The 26,304-nt window shown below is 36.9% G+C and overlaps 1 protein-coding gene across 4 annotated transcripts in view; it reads right to left on the bottom strand.

The window, feature by feature from the left end:
- Window positions 1-24,988, bottom strand: part of LOC144976187 (uncharacterized) — a 58,272-nt gene extending 33,284 nt beyond the window's left edge. For 2 of the 4 annotated variants that reach the window (XM_078920368.1, XM_078920388.1), the window contains exons 1-7: window positions 24,724-24,988; window positions 13,453-13,651; window positions 12,223-12,555; window positions 7,522-7,651; window positions 4,820-5,043; window positions 3,441-3,598; window positions 2,747-2,903 (exon numbers count right to left, since the gene is read on the bottom strand). In XM_078920368.1, coding sequence (XP_078776494.1) covers window positions 2,747-2,903; window positions 3,441-3,598; window positions 4,820-5,043; window positions 7,522-7,651; window positions 12,223-12,555; window positions 13,453-13,564 — 1,114 coding nt within the window. In that variant the 5' untranslated portion in view covers window positions 13,565-13,651; window positions 24,724-24,988. Of the gene's footprint in view, window positions 1-2,746; window positions 2,904-3,440; window positions 3,599-4,819; window positions 5,044-7,521; window positions 7,652-12,222; window positions 12,556-13,452; window positions 13,652-24,540 lie in introns of all 4 variants that reach the window. The other 2 variants (XM_078920374.1, XM_078920382.1) reach the window with 2 other exon arrangements.
- Window positions 24,989-26,304: the final 1,316 nt, after the last annotated feature.

Genomic DNA, 26,304 nt, shown 5'->3' with positions numbered 1-26,304 from the left:
AGAAACGATTTTTGCTTTCAATCTACACCAGGCCAGCAAACCCTCAAAGTGGAATAAGAACAACAGAAAATAGGAACCTGAGACAAAAAATAGGAATTTTAAATTTGACTTCCCACTTATTTGCCAAGGAATCAAAATACATAAAAAGCGGAATTTGATGTTGTTTTTTGTTTTTAAGGGTTTTACGGCGCTTGCAACACATTAAGGTCATATCAGCGCCAGTAAAAAGGAAGAAAATGGGATAGTAAAAAGTTCTAGAATTACAATAAAGCATCCAAGAAAAGGGAAGACAAAGGGGAATTGGTTCAAATAAGAAACAGGTGTAGATTCCCTCCAAAAGCACACTATCAAAGTACTTAGTTTGAGATCACTAAAAGTCTCATCCAGACACAAGCACAGGTCCCCGGTAAGAGGAATACACTCAAATGTTTTACAAATCATACATAATATAAAGAAACATAATGCAGTGCATGACAGAGAGATGATTTACAAGGAAAAAAATATCATCTCCCAAAACTATAACTATACATTCGACTGTTTCCCTCTCAGCCAAGGACTCCGACCAAAGTCAGGACAAAACTCATTCCAAGACAAAGACAGAAAGCAATTGGAAAACAGACAAGAGAGGATAGAAGACAGAAAGTACCTCCCTGCCCGCTATGGGAGGTAGGATCCCCACCCAGGCGGAATTTGAGATCAAAAAGCGGAATCAACTTATTGTTATTGATTATGACATTTTTTTAAACAGAAAATGTAATAGACAATCCAAAAGTACTCAAATGATAAAATATAAAATGTGTAAAAATGTGCAGATTGTGTAAAGACTAAAAAGGGGGTCAAATAATAATAGGGGACACACAGATCCTCGCAGTGTCAGAGCGAAGCATTAAATGGATGGATTTAACCTTGTCAGGACCTGCCTCCCTTCCCCCTCAACACACACCTAATCAAACAAATGCAAGTGCCCGCGTGTGGGGGCGCGAGCACAGGGCTAACATTAAATAGGGAAAGAAGCTGACCATACTCAATAATATTAATATTAGGGATTGGAGCCAATATATAATATTACCTAGGTCATTGACCTCATATATTGGAGTCAACATAATCGGCTGCACACACATTGAAGGGACTAATCAGACACACAAAATGTGTTGACAATAGGAGATGCTGACGAAATAAGCCATAGCTCACTTTTTTTTTTACTAGAGATTTTTAAAAGATAAATTCCTCGATTGGAAAGCTGAAAAGCGGAATGTTTGCCTTGAATGCGGAATGTAGACAGATTAAGTGGAATTATTCTGCGAAAAGCGGAAGGGTAGGAGCCTCTAGGTCAAGGTCATGCATCTTGTAAATCGTCGAGACAGAAATGGCTGGTATGCCAATTTCCTCTGCGATGATTTTCTGTAACGTGCCAGACTTTTAAAATGCATCGATCAGCTGGATCTTTCTTTTCATCCATAGGTTTGTCGTTGTAGACTTGATTTGAATTCTTGATAAAATTGATACTAATTAAGAGGGCCATTACATAGGATGGCATGGGATTAGAACAATAAAAAAAAAATCAAAAAATCTTGAACTTAAAGTTGCGACGATGTAAAATGTGAGATGGAGAAATTAAAGTTATTCAATACTGGTTATGTACATTGAGCATGGACGTCAGGCAAAACACCTACATCACATCGGTGTGTGCCAATCGTTTGCAGATAATCTTAACCAATGAAAATTCTTACTGGTAGCTTTTTTAACCAATGGAAATACTTGTTTATTTGTGATTTTATTGTGGTCATGAATGATAAGAACATCGACTTATGAGGAGATTTTTTTTATTTTACTTATGTTATATAAGAAGAAGGGAGAGGGACCAAGAAAAAAAATAGACTTGGGTAAAAATCGACTTAAGCAGAGTGCACTGTATAGTACTAAATGTGATGCATCATTCATTCAGAAACACGATCAGCAGTTTGTGTATGACATGTGTGTATCATTGTATCAAATGTATCAACATCAACATCATTTACATCAAATATTTTTTTGAAAATCGTACTAAATCCTTTGGAATCGTATCCATGTATTGCGGTCCAAAAATCGTACTAAAATACACGAAATTGTAAAGGTTTGCTGGTCTGTAAAGGAATGTTTGTGTGATCATTATGAAAATATAGACATTTTCTTTCGTACGAACAATTTGTTTCTGGATTTATTCCAATCAGAAGATGCCATGGATTCAAAACATTGCAATTTCCTTAACCCATCAATGCCAACTCGTGTCACTGTCATCCTTTATTTCTAAATGCATTGCTTTTTTTGTATACATGTACATTGCGCCCTGAGCACCATGGAGTGGAAGCGTGCACTTCATAAATACTTAATTTATTATCATCTGCTAATACAGTTCATCTTATATAAGTGAACAAACATAGATAATCAGAAACCGAATTGCTCTAAAGTGGTTTATCATTGGAAGGAGGGGGGATCAAATCAAATGTGATAAAACTCAGATTAGGAAAAAATGAAATGAAGCAAAAGAACTATGAGCTTTTGGTATATTACTAATCATGCTCTGTTGTACCTATCAGAAAAATCAAAAACCTAAATAAATAATCTGCTATATGATATGAGCTTTGATTCCTCAAGGAGGTCTGAAACTTTTTGGAATAATTTTTTTCTTGTATTTTCTTTTATGCACGGTCTTTCAGTGAATTATACATAACTGTTCAGATATTTCCGCTCCTAACAGATGACTCACCATCTGGCTTGGTGGCTACCTGGACACAGCTTGGCTCACTCCATAGACAACTTTTGACTAGTTTAGCTGACGTGCAGATTGAGTAATTTGTGAATGGATACAGGTCAGAGAGAAGAGTTCTAGTCGATGAAAATGCAATGATGGATATGTTTACTTCCTGATGATAAAAAGATGTAAAACAATTTTAAAATCAATATTACACATGTGTTAACGACATGCTGAATTTGGTGAATGGGGGGAGGGGGGAACCTTATTGGTGAAGCCAAGCTCTTATTTTTTAAAATGGTGAATTTCACTTCCAAGCCTGGTGTCAATTAACTTTATAGACCTTATTTGAAATCAATGAACCATATAGAGAACAATAGCTCTTCGAGATTCATGGTGTGGTGTGGTTTTGCTATTACTTTAACAGCAGCTTCTGTTCCCCATTGAAAAACAGTGATAAACTCAATTTTCAGTTTTTAAATACTTTTCATCTTTCAGTATTATATTAGTGGGCTAAATTATTTTTTTTTTAAGGAAAAAGGCGTCATATCTATTCAGATTCATTACACAAATATAGCATATCCAGCTGTCAAGTAATGAATTTTGACAATATTTTGAACATAAACGATGGGAAAAAATCTGTCAAATTTAGCCCCTAAACAATCGCCAGATTTAGGTTTTAATTGGTATGATTGGAACCCTGACTCACCCCTTTGATGTTTCTCTCATCAGCCACTATGTAGTTGATACGTGCAATTTTATCCCCAAATATCTCTAGTATGCTTAGTATGCTTTGCATGTCCCAAGAAATCTTGATAGTTGTGGAGTTAGTTTCAATGGCAGGCAGCCCCATGGGATCCAGGAGAACTAGTTTAGCACAAGAGACAAAAAAAAAAAAAAATAATAAAAAGAATAAACAAGTGACTACAAATGTGTGTGGTTAATGTTGTGTCCATATGTACTGGGCTGACAGAAAAGAAAGGGTTCCGAATTTGACAGATTAACTGCGACTTTAAGCATAATTGTTTTGAGAAACAATCCAAACGAACATTGTTATTTTTGTAGTTGTGTAAGGAAATATATGAATGATTGTAAAATAGCATAATTTGTTTCTGTTTTCGTAAGAAATGTTGAAAAAAAAGAATATCACAAACATTACACAAGATTACCATTATTTCACTGTTTGCATTTAATTTGTTTTTCAAACATTCAAGGAAGTTGGAGACATTTGACTTTATATGCATTTTCTTCTTTTCAAAATATTAATGCTTCTTTAAATAATTTATTTTCTCTAATCTGGACCTTAACTAAAGTGTCTGATCAATGGCAACAGGCTATGACTGCCTGGAATAAGTCCACCTCATACTCACGCCAGTGTCGTCACTGATTTGAACTCACATAAATTGAACAAAATCAATTTTCTAAAATTGTTAATGGTGGACCAATTTTAAATCTGATTACAAATTTGGAATCAGCATATCATAATTAGCAAACCCTACACGTACACACCATTCTAACTGCGTATTTTAGAAAATATGTAATTCATTGACTTTAATTGTCTGACACTGAAAAACGCTACTTTATTTAAAAGGTGTGGTTGCAATCTATGTTCTATGATTGATCTACAACAATCATTGCGTCTCTGTCTAAAATATTTATCATTAAATTCATTGAAAATTATAGACGAGAAGAATGGATGACCCACTGGAAAGTGGGGTGTGGAAGGGTCGCCGCGATGTTCTGAACCGACGTTTGGAAATGCTGCTTCAGAATTTATGTATGAAGGGCCTATTAGTCATACAAACATAAAAGCATTTTATGAAACTTTCAATTTTTAATGTCAAAGTTAAACAATGTAATAAACTTCATGTGTTTGAAACCATATTACAACTCAATCCAATGAACTTAATTTGAGATTTTTAACAACAGATGTGAAGTCGAGCTTGTCCTTGATCAATAACCGGGAGAAAATTTGATAAATCAAAGTGTCAATGTCACTTTGCCTTGTTTTATTAGCTAGCTAGGCCTTAAAAATAACTGGGTTTTTTTTTGTTTCCAACAACTTCAATGTATATAACTATTACTTACCATATTCCTTTGAGTCATAGACAAGCCAATCAGAGGTTACAGTAACATTGTGTTGGACACAGTGTTTATTTTCAAAACAAGGGTTATACACTAATGTCATTGACAAATCTAGTACTGGATAAAAACTCAAAAAAGCCTCCTGAGTATTCAGCATACAAGTGTCGTACTGGTCACATGTTTTTGATTGGTACTGGTCAAATGTTTTTGATTGTTCTCTAGCAGACCTGAGAAAAGGCAATGTAAACAAAAATGTTAACATTGTTTTCTTCTCATTGAAAACAATCCTACATTTAATGTATTGAAATAATATACAGAGTGACATTATTATACATTAAAATCCCAAATATACCAATTTCATTCATCTAGGCATTTTAATCTAATTTTCTAAAACATTGTTCTCAGTATGCTAAATGTATGTTGAAAATAATTAGTGACGAGATATGTCTCATTTCTATACCAAGTGAATTTAAATGTAACATGTTAACCATGTGGCTCAGTGGTACAGTGCCTCGTCTTGTCACAAAAGACAAGCAATGTTAAGCATGGTCAGCAATTGGATGGGTGACAGTGATTGTGAATTTTCTTATTCCGACATATATTACCCTATTTGACTCAGACGTGAATGAGTACCTGGCTATAGACAGTGACAAATATTGTAAGAGTGACAAAAAGGTGATTGGTACTGTATGAAATGGAGATATGGTTCCATAGGGTCTGCTGGGGGAATAAAAGAAACATTGTGAAGTGCAATGAGCATGGAGAATCCGGGGAAATGCTTTAAATAAATGTTTATAATATTTATTTTAATTACAACTTAACGGATAAGCAAATGAAATGCTAGAGGTGAACAACCAGGACATATGGATATTCTCACTTGGTTAAATAATACAAAAAATTTTTTTTTTAAATGAGGAGGAATATACTATGCCCCTAAATAATAATAATAATAATAATAATAATAATAATAATAATAATAATAATAATAATAATAATAATAATAATAATAATAATAATGACATTTTTTTATATTGCGCCCACTCCTCCATACAATAAAGCTCTAGGCGCATAACAATAACTTAAATCCATTCAAATTTCTCTCTCTCTCTCTCTCTCTCTCTCTCTCGCCCAGTCTCTCTCGCTCTCTCTCTCTCTCTCTCTCTCTCTCTCTCTCTCTCTCTCTCTCTCACACACACACACACACACACACAACCTTCCACCATCCAACTATTTAACATATTTAAAAAATAAAGTATATATATAATATATATATATATATATATATATATATATATATATATATATATATATATATATATTATATATAACATATCCTGTGATCATCGTCTGCTCAAATAAAATAACTAATAAATTAAGATTTCTCGAAATAAATAAGTTTTTAAGTGTTTCCTGAAAGCGAGTTCAGTAGGGACGTCACGAAGAGATAAGGGGAGATTGTTCCAGACAGTCGGTGCAAGGATCTGTCAGAGAGTTTTTTACCCTTTTTTGGCACTTTAAGTAGACGATGATCACCTGATCTCAATGCACGGGGCGGAACGTATGGTTCGACAAGATCATCGAGATAAGCAGGGGCACTTCCTTGAAAACATTTAAAACACATGACTCCAACCTTAAAGAGCACCCTGGCCCTAATGGGAAGCCAGTGTAAAGTCAAAAGCATTGGAGCCGTGTGTTCTCTCTTATTGCTTCTTAAAACTATTCTAGCACCTTGATTTTGAAACCGCTGCAGTTTATCAAGTAAGAAACCTGGGGAATTAGATAGGAGTGAATTACAATAGTCTAAACGAGTTAAAACAAAAGCAGACACTAGAGTCTTTGAGGAATCTTGATTTTAAAATGCTGAAAGTTGGCCAATACGGCGAATTTCACAATACAGTACTTTTCAAAGTTGTGTCGCATGATATTCCATGGACAGGTCACTGCTGAAATAAATTCCCAGGTTTCTGGCGTTTTCAGAAAACGTTATTTCCACATCATCGATACAAATCGAAAGGTCTTGTTCACAAATGTTATTATCATTATGTTATTCAATCTTTGAACTTCAAAAGGCCTCTCACATAGTTCAAGGAAGCACAATATATATATATGACTTTCCCTTATGTGAATTACCATAAAAAATAATCGTCAGACAATGCAAAGTAAAACTTGGAAAGATCAAGACACAACACAATCATATGTATCAAGAGAGCATTTAGGAATGTTGCATTTTGTTACCCTTCCGATTAAAAGCTTCTGATATGATATAATAATTTACTATCTAGACAGGATAAGAAAGAATTTGATTTTCCAATAAGTGTGTGAAACATATTTGACCTCACCTTTGTAGACAATATTATAATAAATAAATAAATTAATAAACTGAAATTCGCTTTATTCGTCTATCAGGGGAAATTTGTCTCAAGGGTCTATTCCAAGGGAAGACTGGAATAATCCAGGTGTTAGCTGCAGTGAAGAGCTACAAAGTGAGCTTGAGCAAGGTGACATGCTCAAGGCCAAACAGCACAGAGGGTTTTCTAACTCTGTACCTTTTGCATACGAGGCAAAGACCATACTGCTGAGCCACGCTGTCACCTATTGTTACACTTCCAAATGCATATGACAACTAGATAGCAAAAATGAAAAAAAAGGATTCCACAAAACATTGCCACCAGGTTGAGACCTATTCATATTCTTGACATACTTACATGTGCTGCTTCCATTTGATGACAGTTGCCAAATGATTTTTATGAGTAAAGGTAGGTAAATCTGGCCTACAAGTGACATTTTGCATACCATAGGTGATGCAGCCAAAGGTCAAGTTTGATGGGGGGTAAACTAAAAAGAAATTGGGAAGAGGGATGAGAAGAAAGACAATGGATGGTATTAATAAATATTGTGTATTAGGATAAATGGCAAAGTGTATAAAAAAGATATGAGAAATGAGATAAGATTTTGAATAGTGTTGACATGGACTGGGGGAAACTAATAGCTCAATTGAAAGAGCAAATTAATTTTTTTTTTTTTAAACAGGCAGATAGGGATTTATTCCTCTATCCATCCAGCAAGTTTTTTCCTCTGTCCATCGAGCAGGAGTTTGCAACAGGCCAGCAATTATTAAAGTCTGATTAATGATGTAGAAACTTGAATAAATCCCAGTCAATGGGCTTTACAGCTTTGAAAATAGATTACACCAAACAGTGTTCATAGCATACTGGCCAAGCAGCGTCTAGAATAAATCCCAGTCCATGGGGCTTATAGCTCTTAACATAAATCTAGCAACTGAGCCAACTGTCAAGTGGTTAAAATAAAAATGGCTGACTCCTAAAATCAAGTCTAAGTCTTCTATCTTCATCTATTACATAAAAACGTTACATGGTGTCAGAAGTAAAAAGGTAATGGATTTTCATTTCGTTCAACCTGTAATTAATTTGAATGCCCCTGATCTCCTCTTAGAGTTAAAAAGGTTTAAAGAGTATTGCCAATTTTGCTTTGAAGGGCCCCTCAAAATCAAACGATACACAAACAACGTTGAGTATGGATTGGTACCTGGTTAGGTAAAGAAGGAAGAGAAATTTCTAAAACTCTTCAAATTACAGATGAATTCACAAGTAGAACAAGTGTTTCAAAAATTTGAATATAATGTAAGACCCAGAAAAAAAAACAGAAGAATTGCCAGACACAGACTTAAAAAACGAAAGCAAACAACAGGATAGACTTCCATGAATTTTGTAACAGATCTCAAAGCCATACTTATGGATTGCGAAAATGACAATAGTGATGACATATTGGTTGATTGCATCATCGATGGAGTGTCAGATGTCAAACTTCAAGAAAAATTATTGGACAGGGGTGAAGATCTCATTCTGCAGAAAGCGATAGAGCTTGATCAACAGCATCATCAGTCCAAAACACAGATGATAATTTACGAGAAGAAGTTGACAAAATTGACAAAAGGACTGGACAAAGGAAAAAGCCAAATACTGAATCAAGATACAGAACAACAAAGGCAGTAACCAGTTCAAAGCTAAGACTTGTGGAAGATGTGGCAGGCCAGATTCACATAAAATATGTCCGGTAAAAATGTCAACATGTGACTATTGTAAGAAAAGAGGACATTGGCAAGCTGTCTGTCAAAACAAATCATCCAGAAAACTACATAGCCTGAATGAAATTGACGAAGAAGAAATGTTGCTCCCAATTTACACACTGAAATACAGTACATCTAGTGAGAACAGCAAATATCATGAAACAATAAAAATAAGTGATCATAAACTGTCATTCAAAATTGACACTGTAGCAAAGTGCAATGTGATCTTGAAGAAAGACTTTGAAAAGATTTCATGAAATTTCAAATAGCCTTATTGTTCTTAAGACATACTCAGATCACAATATAAAACCCATTGGGCAAGTGAAATTACAAGCTCAAGGGAAAAAGTCAACAATCAAATCAAAATTTCAAGTAGTTGACATAGATGCAGAAAATATCATGTCAGGAGACTTAGCCGAGGATCTTGGATTAATTGCAAAAGTGGATAGTGTGCAGAACACTGACCTTGACAAATATTCAGAAATAAGAAACACAACAGGTGTTCTGTCTGGAGTTTACAAGAAAAAAATTGGAGGAAGGAAGTCATGGAGTCATTCATGCTTGTAGAAAATTCCCACCATCTCTGAAAGATAAAACCACTCAAAAACTACAAGACATGGATAATGACCAGTTTATAACCAGAGTGGAGGAACCAATAGAATGAGTTAACTTAATGGTCGTATCCGTTTAAACATAACAAAATAAGAATCTGCCTTGAACCAAAAGATCTTAACAAGATCATAAAAAGAGAACATCATCCAATGAAGTCTGTTGAAGATATTACTAGAGAATACCTTAAGCAAAAGTATTCTCAAAGCTGGATGCCAAAAGTGGATTTCTTCAAATTAGATGATGAATCTTCATTCCTTACAAGCTTCAATACACCTTTAAGAAGGTACAGATGGCTCAGATTACCCTTCGGGTTGAAATGCAGTCCAGAAATATTATGGTTCAAAGGTTAGAAGGTATTCAAGGTGCCTTTGCAATAATGGATGACATACTGATTGCAGGACAAATCATAAAACAACATGATTTTGTCCTGGAAAGAGTTCTAAAAAGAGCTACAGAATATAATCTGAAATTAAACATGGAGAAAGTCAAAATAAGACAGAGTTCAGTTGAATATTGTGGACTCATAATCAGTGCAGATAGATTAAAATCGGATCCAAATAAAATAAAGGCAGTGAAGGACCCCATGACAAAGAAAGTTTGAGGAGGTTTCTTGGATTCGTAACGTACTTCGGAAAGCTCATACCAAACATGAGCGAAGTGGACCAACCATTAAGACAAATATTGAAAGGAGAAAACATTTTGAAAAGTTTATGTTTGGAAGCCCCAGGCTTTCAAACTTGGGTGCCAGCAGGAAGAAGTGCTGAAACCTGAAACTAAAATCTTGACACTTTATCAAACCTGAAAATGTTCCTACTGAAAATGCGGTCTAAACTTTACTCTTATTTCATCACCGTTTTTATACCATTATTAAATGATTCCACAGCAAACATATTGAAACAATGAGGAAATTAATTCGATTTTAAAACCAACTTATAATACATAGTGAAATACTCACAGTGCAGTTGTCTCTCTCTAGGGGAGATGCTATTAGGTTATTTTACTCATAACACTGAAACCGGAGGTATCTGACTTTGAGATATTGCGAAACCGGAATTCCGGCATGAACCGGAAAACTGGCACCCATGCTTTCAAAACTTTGATGTCAAACAACCTCCTCGGGAATTGGTTCAGAACTTATACAGGATGATAATCCAATTGCATACTCTTCAAGAGCACTTACAGACATTGAAAAAAGATATGTTCAGATTGAAAAGGAGATGGCAGCTATAGTACATTCTTGTAAGAAATGTCATTGCTATATATTTGGCAAAGAGACTCTAGTTTATATGATCACAAACCACGAGAACAGGTATTCAAGAAACCACTACTATCAGCTTCAATGAGAGTTTAAAGGATGCTTATTGCATTACAGTGGTATAATCTCAGGGTAGTGTACAAAAAAAGAAAAAGATATGCAACTTCCAGACACTTTATCGAGAGCATATTTGAAAGATTATGAAGAATAGATAATGGATCTGAATCAGATAAATGTCTCCGAATTTCTGAACATCTCAGATGAGAAATACACGGTGTCTCAAGAAAAGACTGAGGAGGAGCTCAACACTTTGACTTTACAACACTTGATAAAGACAGGCTGGCCTGAAAGAAAAAAGGAGGTTGCAAAGGCAGCATAGGTGTATTATGAAGTTATAGGCATAGTACAGGGTGGAAGATTTTTTTTTAAAATCGTTATCTTGTATCTTGTTGTAATTTTTGCTAAATTAACTATTAGGCTTTATAAATTTTTTGTTTTTTTTTAAAGGAAGAAAGAGAGATGCAATGTATTTGATTATTTTTGTTATATCTGGCAACTCAGCCAATCGTCAAATGGTTACAATAAAAATGTCTGACTCCTAAAATCAAGTCTAAGTCTTCTGTCTTCGTCTTTTACTATAAATACAAAACATTACAGATCACACAAGACAGTATCCATAGCAAACTTGCCAAGCAGTATCTAGAATAAATTCCAGTCCATGGGGCTTATAGCTCCTAAGATAGATCAAACATTATTATTATTTTGTTGAATTTCACCAAGGGGTAATTTCACTTTGTCACGCATTCTTCTCTGTTGTAGCAGTTCAAGATCGAAGTCAGTTTCATGATCTATAAATTTCACTGCTCTGTTTTTAATTTTCTTTCGATTTCTCTGATTTCTGATTAGCGGTGAGGGTCCCAGACAGAGCTAATATATTCTATTTTTCACCTATACTGAGGTTATATATAAGCATCTCATCCCTCAACCAGCTTTCAGTGCTGATGGTGACAAAAAGTGAAGATGGAGGAATTCTGCTCCAGAAATCTTTGTTTGTATTTTCTCTTTTTTTTCCTACTCATTCAATATTAATCATTAATCACAAGCCCAAATGCTTAAAAAAGGAAAAGACAAATTTCTAATCTGGAAGAAAAAAATCTTGAAGTAGTTGTGTTTAGTGCTGCAGATTCTGGTTGACTCACTAAATGAATTTGAAACTGAAACACCTTGTTACTTCTTCTAATCTCACCATACAAACCCCAGGATCCAAAAATGAATTTATGCTGTTCTTTCAGTATTGAGAATAAAGTAAATACATAGCCAAAACACAAAATATATATGAAAGGCAGAATGACAAATTTAAAGCATGTAAACTTGAACAAAAGTTTTAATGCCAGAGACATAGTTTGCTTCATATTGTGACACAGTCAGAGAATATAAAAATCATTTACTCACTGTCCACAGAAACATATTGGGTTGCATTACACTGTGGTCGATTTCGAAGCTGACATCCACACAGCATTCCAGGCTTATTCGATATGGTGGGGTTCCATATGGTGATGTTGACACATATACCATCCATATCATTTTTGGCATCAACTTGACTTCTCCCATTATAGCTCACATTATATGTCATTTTAGCATGATCACTATTGTTGTCATGACATGAAAATACAACAGGATTATTTTCCCATGTAGTTTTCACAAACTCTAATTTGCTGTCCACAACATGGCAACATGCTTCAAATGGCCTGCCCTCAAATGCAAAGGGATCAATGGGACGGAATGCTGTATGAGTGGAAAGAAAAACCAATAGAAGTCAGTCAAAAAAAAAGAAAGGCTTCACTGTTAACATAATCATGCCAACTATTCATTTAAAGTACATAAATAAAACTGATCACATATCAATCCATTGTAAAGCAAAGCAACAAACTATTGACTAAGTAAATTTATTTGATCTTCAAACATACTAAACAATTACAAGCATATTTCTTGAGATATCCGTTTATTATTTAGATTAATAAATTGTAGAATTGCTTAAATTGTCCTGTGAAATTGAAATTGATAGTTACTCTTGTACACTCCAGCACAGTTTCCTCACTCTTCACAGGACATGCAAAAACGTTTGAAGAAACAGTAGTTAGAAGAGGAAAGAGTATATTGCTATGGCGCGTGATGAGTATGGATATGTTACAAGGGGGGTTGTGTGTGTGTTGGATGGGGGGGGAAGAAGAAGAGAGAGATTGCCGTAATACAACATTCATTTACTGCCAAATTTACTTTGTGTATTATACTGCATACACACACCCATGCTGTGAAGATAGATACACACGATACATACATAAGTAACTGTCAACATCAAAGTAAGTCATCAGTGGTCGAAATCACCGGATGCTATTAACATTTTAAAAATGAAACAAAAAAATCCTCTTTAATTAATTAATTTTTTCACGTTGGCTTGGTAAAAATAGTTCGAGGTTACTGTGTTCAAGGTAACAATTTGTTCGAGGATGGAATGGAAGGGTTAACAAAAAATAAGGAAAAGTTCGGGACATTCGAATGAGTTCAAGGAACTATGCTGGAGTGTATATTCAGAGTAGTTACCAATGAAAGATAACCAGTTTCCTTCTTTCTGTTCCTTCAATTTTCCTCCGATTAATTTTGATTAAATTCGAAGTTGTTTACCTAGCCTTCCTTCACTAATGCATTTGGTAGCACAGGAAGCTCCAGTCACAAACAAAAGCAATGGAAACCAGTCTCTGCTAACCCTGGCCATAAAAGCTGTCAATCTCTTCATATTAATGACATTGACCCATCTGCCAGCACTAAGATCCACTCATATAGTATAAACATTTATCTCTCACCCAATCAAACTCCTTTTGGCCTGAAAATAACCAATGAAAAAAATAGAAATGAAAATACAATGTATAAACGCATAAATAAATAGATGTAACAAATAACAATTGTTTACACAGTGCAAGCCACTAAATTGGAAGAGCACTATTACGCAGAAATTGTTCCACTTTAGCGGTGTTCCAATTAACCAATTCCACAAGTGGCTTTCATAATCTGAACAATCTATCAACACTACACGCATGTCTATTGTGGTAAATATAACAATAGCAATAAAGAGCATCCTTTCAGTTGTTTATCTAAAATGATATCCTTCATTTTTTATCATATTATATATTACATGTGTGTAGGCATGATGGTATCAGAGAATGAGCAATCATATCTTATGAACCATCAACACCTCTTTCCCAAACACAGACCACATGAATCGAAGCCACATAAATCCTGTTTCACTATAAATCACACCACATCATACAATTTTAATGTTAATCATTGTAGCTTTAAAAGCAAATATACCATTGCATCATCATCCAAGCTCTCATTAATTACACATTTGTTGTTTTCCAAGACAGTCAAAGGAGTAAAGTATAACATTCTACTCTATACTTTAAAAGGGAGGTATAGTGATAGGTTAGAGCCGTTTTTTCAATTAAAGGACATTTTTTCACTTGAAGGCATGGGATGATTCTGTTATTGTTATTCCCAATTAACCAGTTGTTCCGATAAAGCGGCATTCCAATTTTTGGCTTCAACTGCTGTAACAATATTTTTGCCTATGGTTGAAAGCTCTAAGCGCTTAACATCAACAAATATGTTTACATGTTTTTCACATTCATTTGCACTTACAAACACCAACAGATACATCTGTGTAAATGCACACATACGTATATTCGACTTAACTTGACTTAGCCTAGTCATACGACGAACACCCTGACACCTCTTCTATCCTCTGTGTGAGATCCTTCCATGGTCTTCTGCGATAGATTTTAGAGACAAAAGGTCTTCGGTTGGATCTATTTTAAGTTGACATACCATGTGTTTGAGGTCCTAGTTTAACAGTACAAATTGCCATTGGTGGTCGTCCTTTATATTTAGCCTGATCAGACGTTCAAAAAGGGTTCATGGCTTTGTTTGCTGGCATACTCTTGTCTCTTCTTATTACATGACCAAAAAGTTGCCATTCATTGGGTCTCTAAAATTTAAAGTGAGAGAAGTTTTTCATTGCACTTGCTGAGAGTGCACTATTGCTAATCTTCGCTGAGTTAGAGTATCAGATTGTGGACTTTATTTTATAATTGTTTCCTGTGAAACCTGTTAAGTTTTTGTTCTTCCCTTTGTGTTAATGGCCAGGTACAACTGTACAACTGTCATAGTTTTTTGACAGCTAGATATGTGATTAGTATTCACTAAATTCGCCCAGACAGCCTATAAACGTTAAATGTTACAAATAGTTTTCTGTGAACTGGTCATAATTTGACTAAACACATGCCATCGATGTTTATACCCACAAAAGGGCAAATTTCATTCATAGAGACATTAATAAAGTGAGTGAATTCACTTTATTTACTTTATTTTTCTTCCCTTCTTATTGGCTCATTTAGGCACTGTCACAAACCAGATTATTGCCGTAGAGGGGGAGTACAGTCAACAAAACTGTGCTCTCCGTCTATGACCTTAAATGCGCCAAGTCAAGTATCAACAAATCAACAACAAACAAAGGATGCAAATACAATTTAACACTTTTGATTATCAATTCCGATCAGCTGAGATGACCACTCCTCACGCACACACTAACATGCTCAAGTCACTTGACAACACAGAACACAACAGTAATGAATGGAGAAGAAAAGAAATCTGGCAGATCAGATGCGTGATGTCAACGTACAGTGATTTTGTGAGGGGCACATCCATGTCACCCTCTATCATCCTCTACATGCAAGAACAGATCTCTGAAATGAAGCGGTTCTGTTGAACTGGAAGACCTGTTCTTGGTATAGACAAGACAGTTAATCTTTGTGAGCTACATGACACTGCAATGGTATTCAAACACCTAGTTTTAGAAGGACAAAATTCCAGAGAACCCCCTATATTTGTCAGGACTATCCTTGTGCACAGGAGTTCAAACTTCGAGTCATTTCATCAGTTCCTTGCTAATGATGCTGGCAGTTAGCTGATGTTCCAATGAAACAAATGGTAATTGGTTCTGACGATGAGATCAAGGCAGTTCGAATTGATGTTCCAGAAAGCCATCAGGCTTTGTGCAACCGTCACCTCAATTAGAGCACAGTGCGTCATTTGTGGGACAACTTTGGATTGGGTACCAAGCAGGGCTGGCGAGTCGGAGTCGGATTCGGAGTCGGTAGGAGTCGGTTGTTTGAGGGTGGAGTCGGAGTCGGTTTTAGAAGTCCCGACTCCGACTCCTTACCACTTTCAGACATTGCATTTTTATGGGTGTGTCTTTTTTACGAAACCTGCCGAAACCCGACGAATCCCGACAAAGTTATGGGAAGCAGGTGGCAGTGGGGAGTGAACCTAGAACTCAGGGAAGTGTGCACCATTGGGGATGAACCTGGGACTGGGTTTCGGCGGGTTTCGTAAAAAAGAACTAGTGCTTTTTTACGAAACCCGCCGAAACCCGACCATATCCAGCAAAGTTATGGGAAGTAGACAACTGTGGGGAGTGAACCCGAGACTCAGGGAAGTGTACACCAGTCGGGAGTGAACCTGAGACTAAGGTTATCGGCCGGTTTCGGCGGGTTTCGTAAAAAAGAATTAGTGCTTTATTACGAAACCCGCCAAAACCCGACAAAGTTATGGGAGTTTGGCAACAGTGGGGGGTGATCCTGGGAGTCAGGGAATTGCACACCAGGAGATGGATAACTGTGGGTATCCGAGCCGAACTATAGGAGTTTGGTACCAGAGGAGAATGAACCTGACACTATAGAAGGTGGGCGCCAGTGGGGAGTGAACCTGGGATTCAGGGAATTACACACCAGTGGGGATTTAACCTGGGAATATGTAAAAAAGGATATCAGTGGGAAATAAACCTGGGACTAAAGGAGATGGATACCATTGAAAGTTGAAGCCGGATATGAGAGCTTGGTACCAGAGGAGAATGAACCTGACACTATAGGGGGTGGGCGCCAGTGGGGAGTGAACCTGGGACTATGTAAAAAGGATATCAGTAGGAAATAAATCCGGGACTAAAGGGAGATGGATACCATTGGGAGTTGAAGCCGGATTTGGGAGTTGGGTACCAGGGGAGAGAGAAACCTGACACTATAGGAGGCAGGCGCCAGTGGGGAGTGAACCTGGGACTATGTAAAAAGGATATCAGTGGGAAATAAACCTGGGACTAAAGGGAGATGAATACCATTGAAAGTTGAAGCCGGATATGAGAGTTTGGTACCAGAGGAGAATGAACCTGACACTATAGGAGGTGGGCGCCAGTGGGGAGTGAACCTGGGACTATGTAAACAGGATATTAGTGGGAAATAATCCTGGGACTAAAGGGAGATGGATACCATTGAAAGTTGAAGCCAGATATGAGAGTTTGGTACCAGAGGAGAATGAACCTGACACATTAGGAGGTGGGCGCCAGTGGGGAGTGAACCTGGGACTATGTAAACAGGATATCAGTGGGAAATAAACCTGGGACTAAAGGGAGATGGATACCATTGAAAGTTGAAGCCGGATATGAGAGCTTGGTACCAGAGGAGAATGAACCTGACACTATAGGGGGTGGGCGCCAGTGGGAGTGAACCTGGGACTATGTAAACAGGATATCAGTGGGAAATAAACCTTGGACTAAAGGGACATGGATAACATTGAAAGTTGAAGCCGAATACGAAAGTATGGTACCAGAGGAGAATGAACCTGACACAATAGGAGGTGGGCGCCAGTGGAGAGTGAACCTGGGACTCAGGGAATTGCACACCAGTGGGGAGTTAACCTGGGAATATGTATAAAGGATATCAGTAGGAAATAAATCTGGGACTAAAGGGAGATGGATACCATTGGGAGTTGAAGCCGGATTTATTTTCCACTGATATCCTTTTTTAGATATTCACAGGTTAACTCCCCACTGGTGCGCAATTGACTGATTCCCAGGTTCACTCCCCACTGGCGCCCACCTTCTATAGTGTCAGGTTTATTCTCCTCTGGTACCCAACTCCTATAGCTCGGCTCGGATACCCACAGTTATCCATCTCCCACAGTCCGAGGTTAACTCCCAATTGGTGTGCACTTCCCTGAGTCCCAGGTTCACTCCACACTGGCGCCCATCTCCTATAGTGTCAGGTTCATTCTCTTCTGGTACTCAACTCCCATATCCGGCTTCAACTTTCAATGGTATCCATCTCCCTTTAGTTCCAGTTTTATTTCCCACTGATATCCTTTTTACACAGTCCCAGGTTAACTCCCCACTGATGTGCAATTCCCTGACTCCCAGGTTCACTCCCCACTGGCGCCCACCTTCTATAGTGTCAGGTTCATTCTCCTCTGGTACCCAACTCCTATAGTTCGGCTCAGATACCCACAGTTATCCATCTCCCACAGTCCCAGGTTAGCTCCCAATTGGTGTGCACTTCCCTGAGTCCCAGGTTCACTCCACACTGGCGCCCATCTCCTATAGTGTCAGGTTCATTCTCCTCTGGTACTCAACTCCCATATCCAACTGTCAACTTTCTATGGTATCCATCTCCCTTTAGTCCCAGGTTTATTTCCCACTGATATCCTTTTTACACAGTCCCAGGTTCACTCCCCACTGGTGTACACCGCCCTGATTCCCAGGATCACCCCCCACTGTTGCCAAACTCCCATAACTTTGCCGGATATTGTCGGGTTTCGGCGGGTTTCGTAATAAAGCACTAATTCTTTTTTACGAAACCCGCCGAAACCGGCCGATAACCTTAGTCTCAGGTTCACTCCCGACTGATGTACACTTCCCTGAGTCTCGGGTTCACTCCCCACAGTTGTCTACTTCCCATAACGTTGCTGGATATTGTCGGGTTTCGGCGGGTTTCGTAAAAAAAAGCACTAGTTCTTTTTTACGAAACCCGCCGAAACCCAGTCCCAGGTTCACTCCCCTATGGTTTACACTTCCCTGAGTTCTAGGTTCACTCCCCACTACCACCTACTTCCCATAACTTTGTCGGGATTCGTCGGGTTACCGCTGGTTTCGCAGGGTTTCGGCGGGTTTCGTAAAAAAGACACACCGCATTTTTACATCATTCAATGTGTAATATTTTAGATACTAGATATAGATAGTATCCAGGCCTATAGAATTTGAAAAAAATTACATTGGTATTAGCTAAAGGTGAACGATGCTTCCAAAACCCCCTTTCCTCCCCAACCTTCATGCTCTCGTGCTGTACATTAAGTTGGCATCAATGCCAATCACCCCATACCTGACTAGAGGGAGGGTGGGGATGCTGACTCTTCAATGTTAAAGTTAGGTTATTAGAAAGTGGGATAACCATAAGACCATAAGAAGTGACTTTATTTTAGTATAAATGGTTTCAGTTTCAATATTGTCTTAATTTCACTTTTCCTCTTTTTGTTGGTCTTAATGACAGTTTTATTCATATCTTAGTTTCAGTTCCTTTTTTGTCCTAGTTTCAAATATGAAGCGGCTTGTATTGTTATAATACATAAACTGGGGAAAAGCTAAAAGTAGCTGCGAGTGTTGGTTGCATATTATTACCTATTAATACTATGCTTGAGGAGTCGGAGTCGGAGTCGGAGTCGGTTTCAAGGCTGGAGTCGGAGTCGGAGTCGGAGTCGGTTTCAAGGCTGGAGTCGGAGTCGGTTTAAAAATAACCGACTCCGCCAGCCCTGGTACCAAGAACAGGTAACACCTCGTTAATGCCACGTTTAGCCCCGAAGGACTAATAGCATCCAGAGATGAACTGGAATGAGAAGAAAAAACAACACTCTCTGCAAGGACAATGGCCAGCAAACGGCATGCGGTATGGCCATGGCCTACGTCATGGGTATGGCCCATAATTGAGTCCGATTATCAGACATGCAAACATGTTCACTTTGCTACTATCCCTCAGCTAATTTGTTTGGGTATTTTTTTTTTTTACACTTTTCTTTTCATGTTTCTATCATTACGAAAGATTTCTTATTCTCCAAAACATAGGAATGTAAAAAAGACTAAGGGTGAATTTTCAAATAGTAAGTAATATGATTCCAGCATACAGACAGGTGCCTAAAAGTGAAGAGCTAGTTTGGGTTAAAATTTGACTAACAAAATGTCACATAACAAATGTTCCATTATTTTTCAATTATTTTTCACAGTATGTGAACAGTTCTAGTATAATTTTAAAGAGCAGAGATCAAAGCTTTCTATTGGTGTGATTGACATCAATGTAGGCAGATTCTATCAAAAATTATAATTTGATAAAAATTACGTCATTTTAAAACTTTTGTTAATTTCTTTTTTCAAAATTGAGAGAGCAAAACAAAAAAAATGAAAGCGCATCTAGTTAATTCATTTATCTATATCTATACCAAATTTCATAGAGATTGAAGGTGATGCAGTATGTGGTTAATGACCAACCCTCTTTTCTCCATGCTAAAGTCCTGTATCAATCAGCAGTCAGCTTATTGAGAGGCTGTCCAGTGGGTGAATTTTAAAAAGCTTAGGGTCTATGTCAAAATTACTAATTTTTACTTTTGAAAAAAAATATCTAATTGCCTAAAAATAAGCGTTCATAATTTATCATAGGCTGTTACTGGTATTGGCAGACTGGTCTGTTATTAATCAGCATAAGGGGCAACCTTAGATTGAGAGAAAAAGAATATATATAATATATATATATATATATATATATATATATATATATATATATATAATAATATATATATATATATATAATATATACTAGTAAAAAGCCCGCAATTTCGCGGGGAAAGAACTATTTTCATTCGATATTGCTTGATTAGCTTGATTACGATTAGATGCACACTTTAATCGATGTGCTTGTCGTCGCTGCCATGCTTTATTCGGCATGATTTTAGTTTATTAGTCAGTAGATATCAATATCAATAAGTCACAAGTCTTTACCACGCTTGACTTGGGAGGCCTTCCGAAAGCTCCTACAAAGGGAAATAACTTAAATAATATTCCCTCAACTAACCCCAAGAAAAAGTAAAACCTAGACTACCTTTAACTAACCCTAATAGGAAAATAAACACCCTAGAATTATGACTAACCCTAATAGAAAAAAAAATCCGCGGACAGCTTTGCACTACCTTTCAATACTTCACAAATTGAAATGGCGCCGAGAATTAAAACAATGGTCAAATTAGGAAATTTTAAACTTTCACAAATCTATCAAGGTTTGTTCTAGAGTTTTTTAAATGCTTCTTTATGATGACAAATTGAATAAATAAACGCCTGACAAAAGATCTACGGTGAAAATACAAATTGAAAGAATACTGGGGATGTAGGAGCTTTCGGAATGTCTCCCCCCTAGCACCTTTACTAAGACTTATGACTAACCCTAATATTTAAAAAAATCCTCACAAATCTATATGATGACAAATTGAATAAATAAACGCCTGACAAAAGATCAACGGTGAAAATACAAATTGAAAGAATACTGGGGATGTAGGAGCTTTCGGAATGTTTCCCCTTTACCTAACTTATGTGAGGTCAAATGAAAATCTGAAGCAGACGCGAAAAATATCAAGTTTGTTCGGGCTAGAAGCTAGACAGATACAATTGACAGTTTGCCGACAACGTTTAATTAAATATTTCCCAGGGCAATAATTATCACATCGATGGCATAAAAACGACCGTAATATCAGCAGTAATATTAGTTGACGTTGTTAATCTGTGAAACTTGTTTAAAATTTGTGTAAATCCAAATACCTTCATGTGATCAAGTGAATAATATCACTATGAATGCCACGATTTGCTGAAAAATGCCAACGCACACACACACATGTATACACTACACACAACACACACACAAGCATACACGCAATTAGAACATACTACTACATAACAACACTGATCACCGCTAAACCAACAACACAACGGAAGTAATAATAATACTTGATGTCATAAATAGATGACGCAAACTGACAACATTTTACAGTGACGAAATTGGTTGATTTTGAGAGTGATAGTGTCGTCGGTACGTATTTTATGATATCTGTGTGACTCAACGAACTTTCAAACTGACTTTAAATTATAAAAGGAAATCAAGTTATCTGTTTATCTATCTGTAAAAAATACATTTCTAATTTTCAAATCTTTCAGTAGAGTTGTGCGCCGTCATTTTTTTTATTGACTCAAATAAGCACAATGTTCTCCACAATGCTATATTTCTTAAAGAAAGGATATATATATATACATACATACAAAGTGTTTTTCTGCACCTCCATTGACGGTGTATCTTAACGGATCGTTTTTCTGCACCTCTGTTATGCATACCCATTCAACCTAATTTCATCAGCGATTCTGTGTTTCTGTATTTGGATATGGCAACAGCTATATTAGACTCTTAACGAAATCGGGCCGATCGAGACGCTGAACGCTGAACGCCGAACCCGAACGGATCTAGCCTTTTCACGTGACCATGAACGAGATCTGGATAGTGAAGGCTCTCAAGCGATATGCAGCATCGGATCTAAGGTCACATGATAGAGGATAGCTTGGGTTGCTGTTGGCTTCAGCTGACAAGAAACGGAGAAGGAAAGAATGGAGACTACCTCAGGCCTCACCCTACCATGTGTTAAGGGGAGGGGCAAGATCAGTGTCATTCAATAATAGATAATTGTGCATGTGGCGCTCTACCCTAGATACGGAGAGAAAATTATAAATTGATTACGGGGGAAGGTGGGGGGGGGGGGGGTTGACTCACAAACGACCAAGGTATTGGGCTTTAGGGAGACCATGATATGACATCAAAGAGAAAAGGCCGCTGGTACTTGGATGGTGGAAATGGTTGGGGGGTGGGGGGTAGTGACAATCAGCATGGGATGTATACATTCACATTAATAGTATAGGCAATAGATGACCAGGGATGTGTATTGTTTGTGTATTGTTTGTATATGTTTGTGTGTGTGTGTGTGCGCGCGCACGTGTGTGAAAGGGATTACACAAAAGCACCTTTCTCTGTAGCTTCCAAATGATTACATATATATACAATAAATTTGAAAACCACATTGTTTGAATCAGCTTGCAAAAAGGAGAACATTTATCTTTGTTTCACAAAAATAGGCTTAGAAATAACATTTTTTTCTAGTAGATTGATTTTGAAAAAAATATTGCTCAAATTTTTTAATTTAATGATAGTTTCTTTATTTTCCAGTCGATTTTCTTGATTTATAATTTATATCTCAATTTTCAATTCTCAATGCGACAAGCACACTGATGTATCTCGTGTGATTCAAAAGCGTTTAAAACACTAATTGCGTTGTTTGTTTTTTAAAATAATATATATATATATATATATATATATATATATATATATATATATATATATATATATATATATATATATATATATATATATATATAATATATATATATATATTATATACTGAGAGTCCTGCCTCACTAATTAATTCCTGAGCATTGAGATGGTGATGCAACTATTAAATACAAGACCTTGCAGTCGAGTCGGCAGGGCTTTTGGGTTACACAACCACTATTTACCCATTGGTCAGCGCTACTCTTTGATGTATACAACACTCACCGCATTTACACAAAGCCGTCTGCCCATAAATCAAGAGATGATCTCCTAACTGTTCACAAGCGAGCTGTCAAACGAGCAATCGATGATTGGATAAGAATCTCAAGATCTCATATAAATAAGGTAAGTTTTGGAGAGGTGCAGCCCTCCCCCCCCCCCCCCCCCCCCCCCGTCATTGGACAGAACTTTCATTGCGTTATATCATATATAAGCTCTGCCTCCTCTTTCTATTCCGAAGTGACGAGATTAGACGAAATGACGCGAGAAAAAATTGATCACGTGTTCAGTCAGTCCATCGTTCAGTGTCCGTTCGGTGTGTAACTATAGCTTGGTATTATTGTGACATCTGTACATCTTTGTTCATTTTTAAAAAATAAAAAAATCGAAATTTAAAACCAGAAAATAGAAGTTGCATTCAAGGTAAAATAATAATGTTTTAGAAAGAGACATTAAATTTTATGATCAGTCAGGTGGCCCCGTAGCGCAGTGGACAAGCTATCAGACTCTATCTAACCTTGAAAATACTGGGTTCGATTCCCTTTGTGGACAATGTTTTTAAAAATTTTACTTAGAAAGAAATCATTTTTGTTGTTATAGTTACTGGACATATTTTTAATACTTAACATTAATCTATTATTATTATTACTATTATTAATTATAATTTTAAAAACAACATCGTTACCATTCAATGTGTTATCGACGTGCACTTATATACGTAAACGTCGATTGTCATTTTATAATATTTTATCATTATCATCAGCGTATTCAGTTACTGTAATTTACAGCGTCCGTCTTTTCTTTTTTTTTTTTTTTTTGTTGTATTTCTCTTCTTTTCTTTCGTAGTAGAGTCTAGTTCTTTTTCAAAAACTTTTTATCATGATATTTAAAAACTTTTCTTAATTATATATTTATTCATATTTTGGTCATTGAGATCAGTATTTGTGTGCCATGTTTCTTTTCAGCTTTGATTTTTCATTATTATTATTCTTTAACTTATTATCATGGTATAAACGTACATCAGTATCCGTAATCACTAAGCAGTGTACTAAACTCCAATCTAAAACTAGATAGCTAAAACTCATGAACGGATATGGGTCTATTTCTACACCGCGCGTTTACACCCCAACGGTGGGACATAAAAACGGCGTGTTAATGTTAATTAATTTCATTAATATTTATTGTCACAATTTAATTCGTAGTTCCTTACCAGAGGGGAAATTCTATTTCCTGTCCCACCATCATTGTTTATGTTTATTCACCTTAACTACGCTATTCACACATATCTTATTCGTCCGTGTCTTATTGAGTCTTATTCATCGTGTTTTGTTGATAAAGGGGAAACCCGAAACGTCAACACAGTATCTGTCTTCGTTAAATTATTGAATCTTACAATTCAACTAGATAATCGTTATTTTTTCCTTCGAGCTTCAAGCAGCAACATGATGGCTGTCGTCACCTCACAGAAAACTCCAGATCAGTTTTCGTCATAATTATAGATACCTCAAATTGAAACTCCTATTTTCTTGATATCATGTTCTAGGCGAATGCACATGGACAACACGCATTGTACAAAACAGTACACAACATGGAGAAAATAAACTCGTTTCGTGACCCTATGACACACTACTGCACATCAGGGTTGCCAGATTATTTTCAGGCATTCTGCCAACTGGATTTTTTAAATCTGCCAAATACCACAAAAATCTGCCAAACCGTACTATAGATAGAATGCGCTTGGCCAAGGAGTTCACAACATTGCCATCCGGAAGTATAACGGACCAACACACAAACTCTGTGTAACCATGAACTTTTATAGTCTGGTTAATACAGTTTAGTGAGAACAACCTCACAAACGCTGATGCAAAAATAATCCAAAGGCATGATGACGTCAATTCTTCGAACTATCTATAGTTGTGAGAAACGGTGAGCTGCCTGAAGCCGTGATCGTAAAATACTAACGAAAGAGTGAAAATGGAAAGGTCGTATGGAGAAAAACAGACAATGATCGTTTCGGGTTACAAACCCTCGTCACGCAAACAATACACAAATAAACGTGGAAACAAATAAAATAAAGAAAAATACTTGTATCGTCATTGTACTCAATGGTGGTTGCAGTATGAATGAAAGTTATGTGCGTGTAAGATAAGGTGTCCCCAGGGCGATCTAATTGATAAGCAAAGGTCAGCGTCATGGAACAGAACTTTCCAGACTATAATGGAAGATAAAAGACATATTGGTAGTAGTAGTAGTAGTAGTATAGTAGTAGTAGTAGTAGTAGTAGTAGTAGTAGTAGTAGTAGTAGTAGTAGTAGTAGTAGTAGTAGTAGTAGTAGTAGTAGTAGTAGTAGTAGTAGTAGTAGTAGTAGTAGTAGTAGTAGTAGTAGTATGTAGTAGTAGTAGTAGTAGTAGTAGTAGTAGTAGTAGTAGTAGTAGTAGTAGTAGTAGTAGTAGTAGTAGTAGTAGTAGTAGTAGCAGAAAGCTGTGGTGAAACAGTAGGGGGCGGTGGAGGGGGCGAGGTGAAAGGGTCACGGCGGAGGTGGGGGGGGGGGTGTTTGTTGGATGAGCGAAGGTCGAATCTTCGCGAAGGAAATACGGGTGGCGATGCGATAGTAAAGTGGAATACACCGATAAATAGATAGATAGATAGGTAGATGGATAGACAGATAGATAGGTAGATAGATAGAAAAGAGGGGAGAGAAGAGAGAGAGAAGAAAAAAAAACAGACAAACAAACAAACAAAACAACAACAAAGAAAAAATTTTTAAAAAAGAAAGAAAGAAAAGGGGGGTGGGACAGGGAGGGAGGGGGGTTGGTTTGAGGTGGACCGGTAGAGAGGGGGAATTAGAGAGAGAGAGAGAGAGAGAGAGAGAGAGAGAGAGAGAGAGAGAGAGAGAGAGAGAGAGAGAGAGAGAGAGAGAGAAGAGAGAGAGGGGGGGGGGGAAAAAGAAGAGAGAGGGGAGAGAGAGAGAGAG

The sequence above is a fragment of the Berghia stephanieae genome, chromosome 1 (assembly GCF_034508935.2).
Source record: "Berghia stephanieae isolate SIO BIC M18660-M18661 chromosome 1, UCSD_Bste_1.3, whole genome shotgun sequence".
Taxonomy (NCBI): domain Eukaryota; kingdom Metazoa; phylum Mollusca; class Gastropoda; order Nudibranchia; family Aeolidiidae; genus Berghia; species Berghia stephanieae.
Note: the sequence above shows the minus strand (reverse complement) of the source record. Positions and strands in the feature narration are given on the sequence as shown.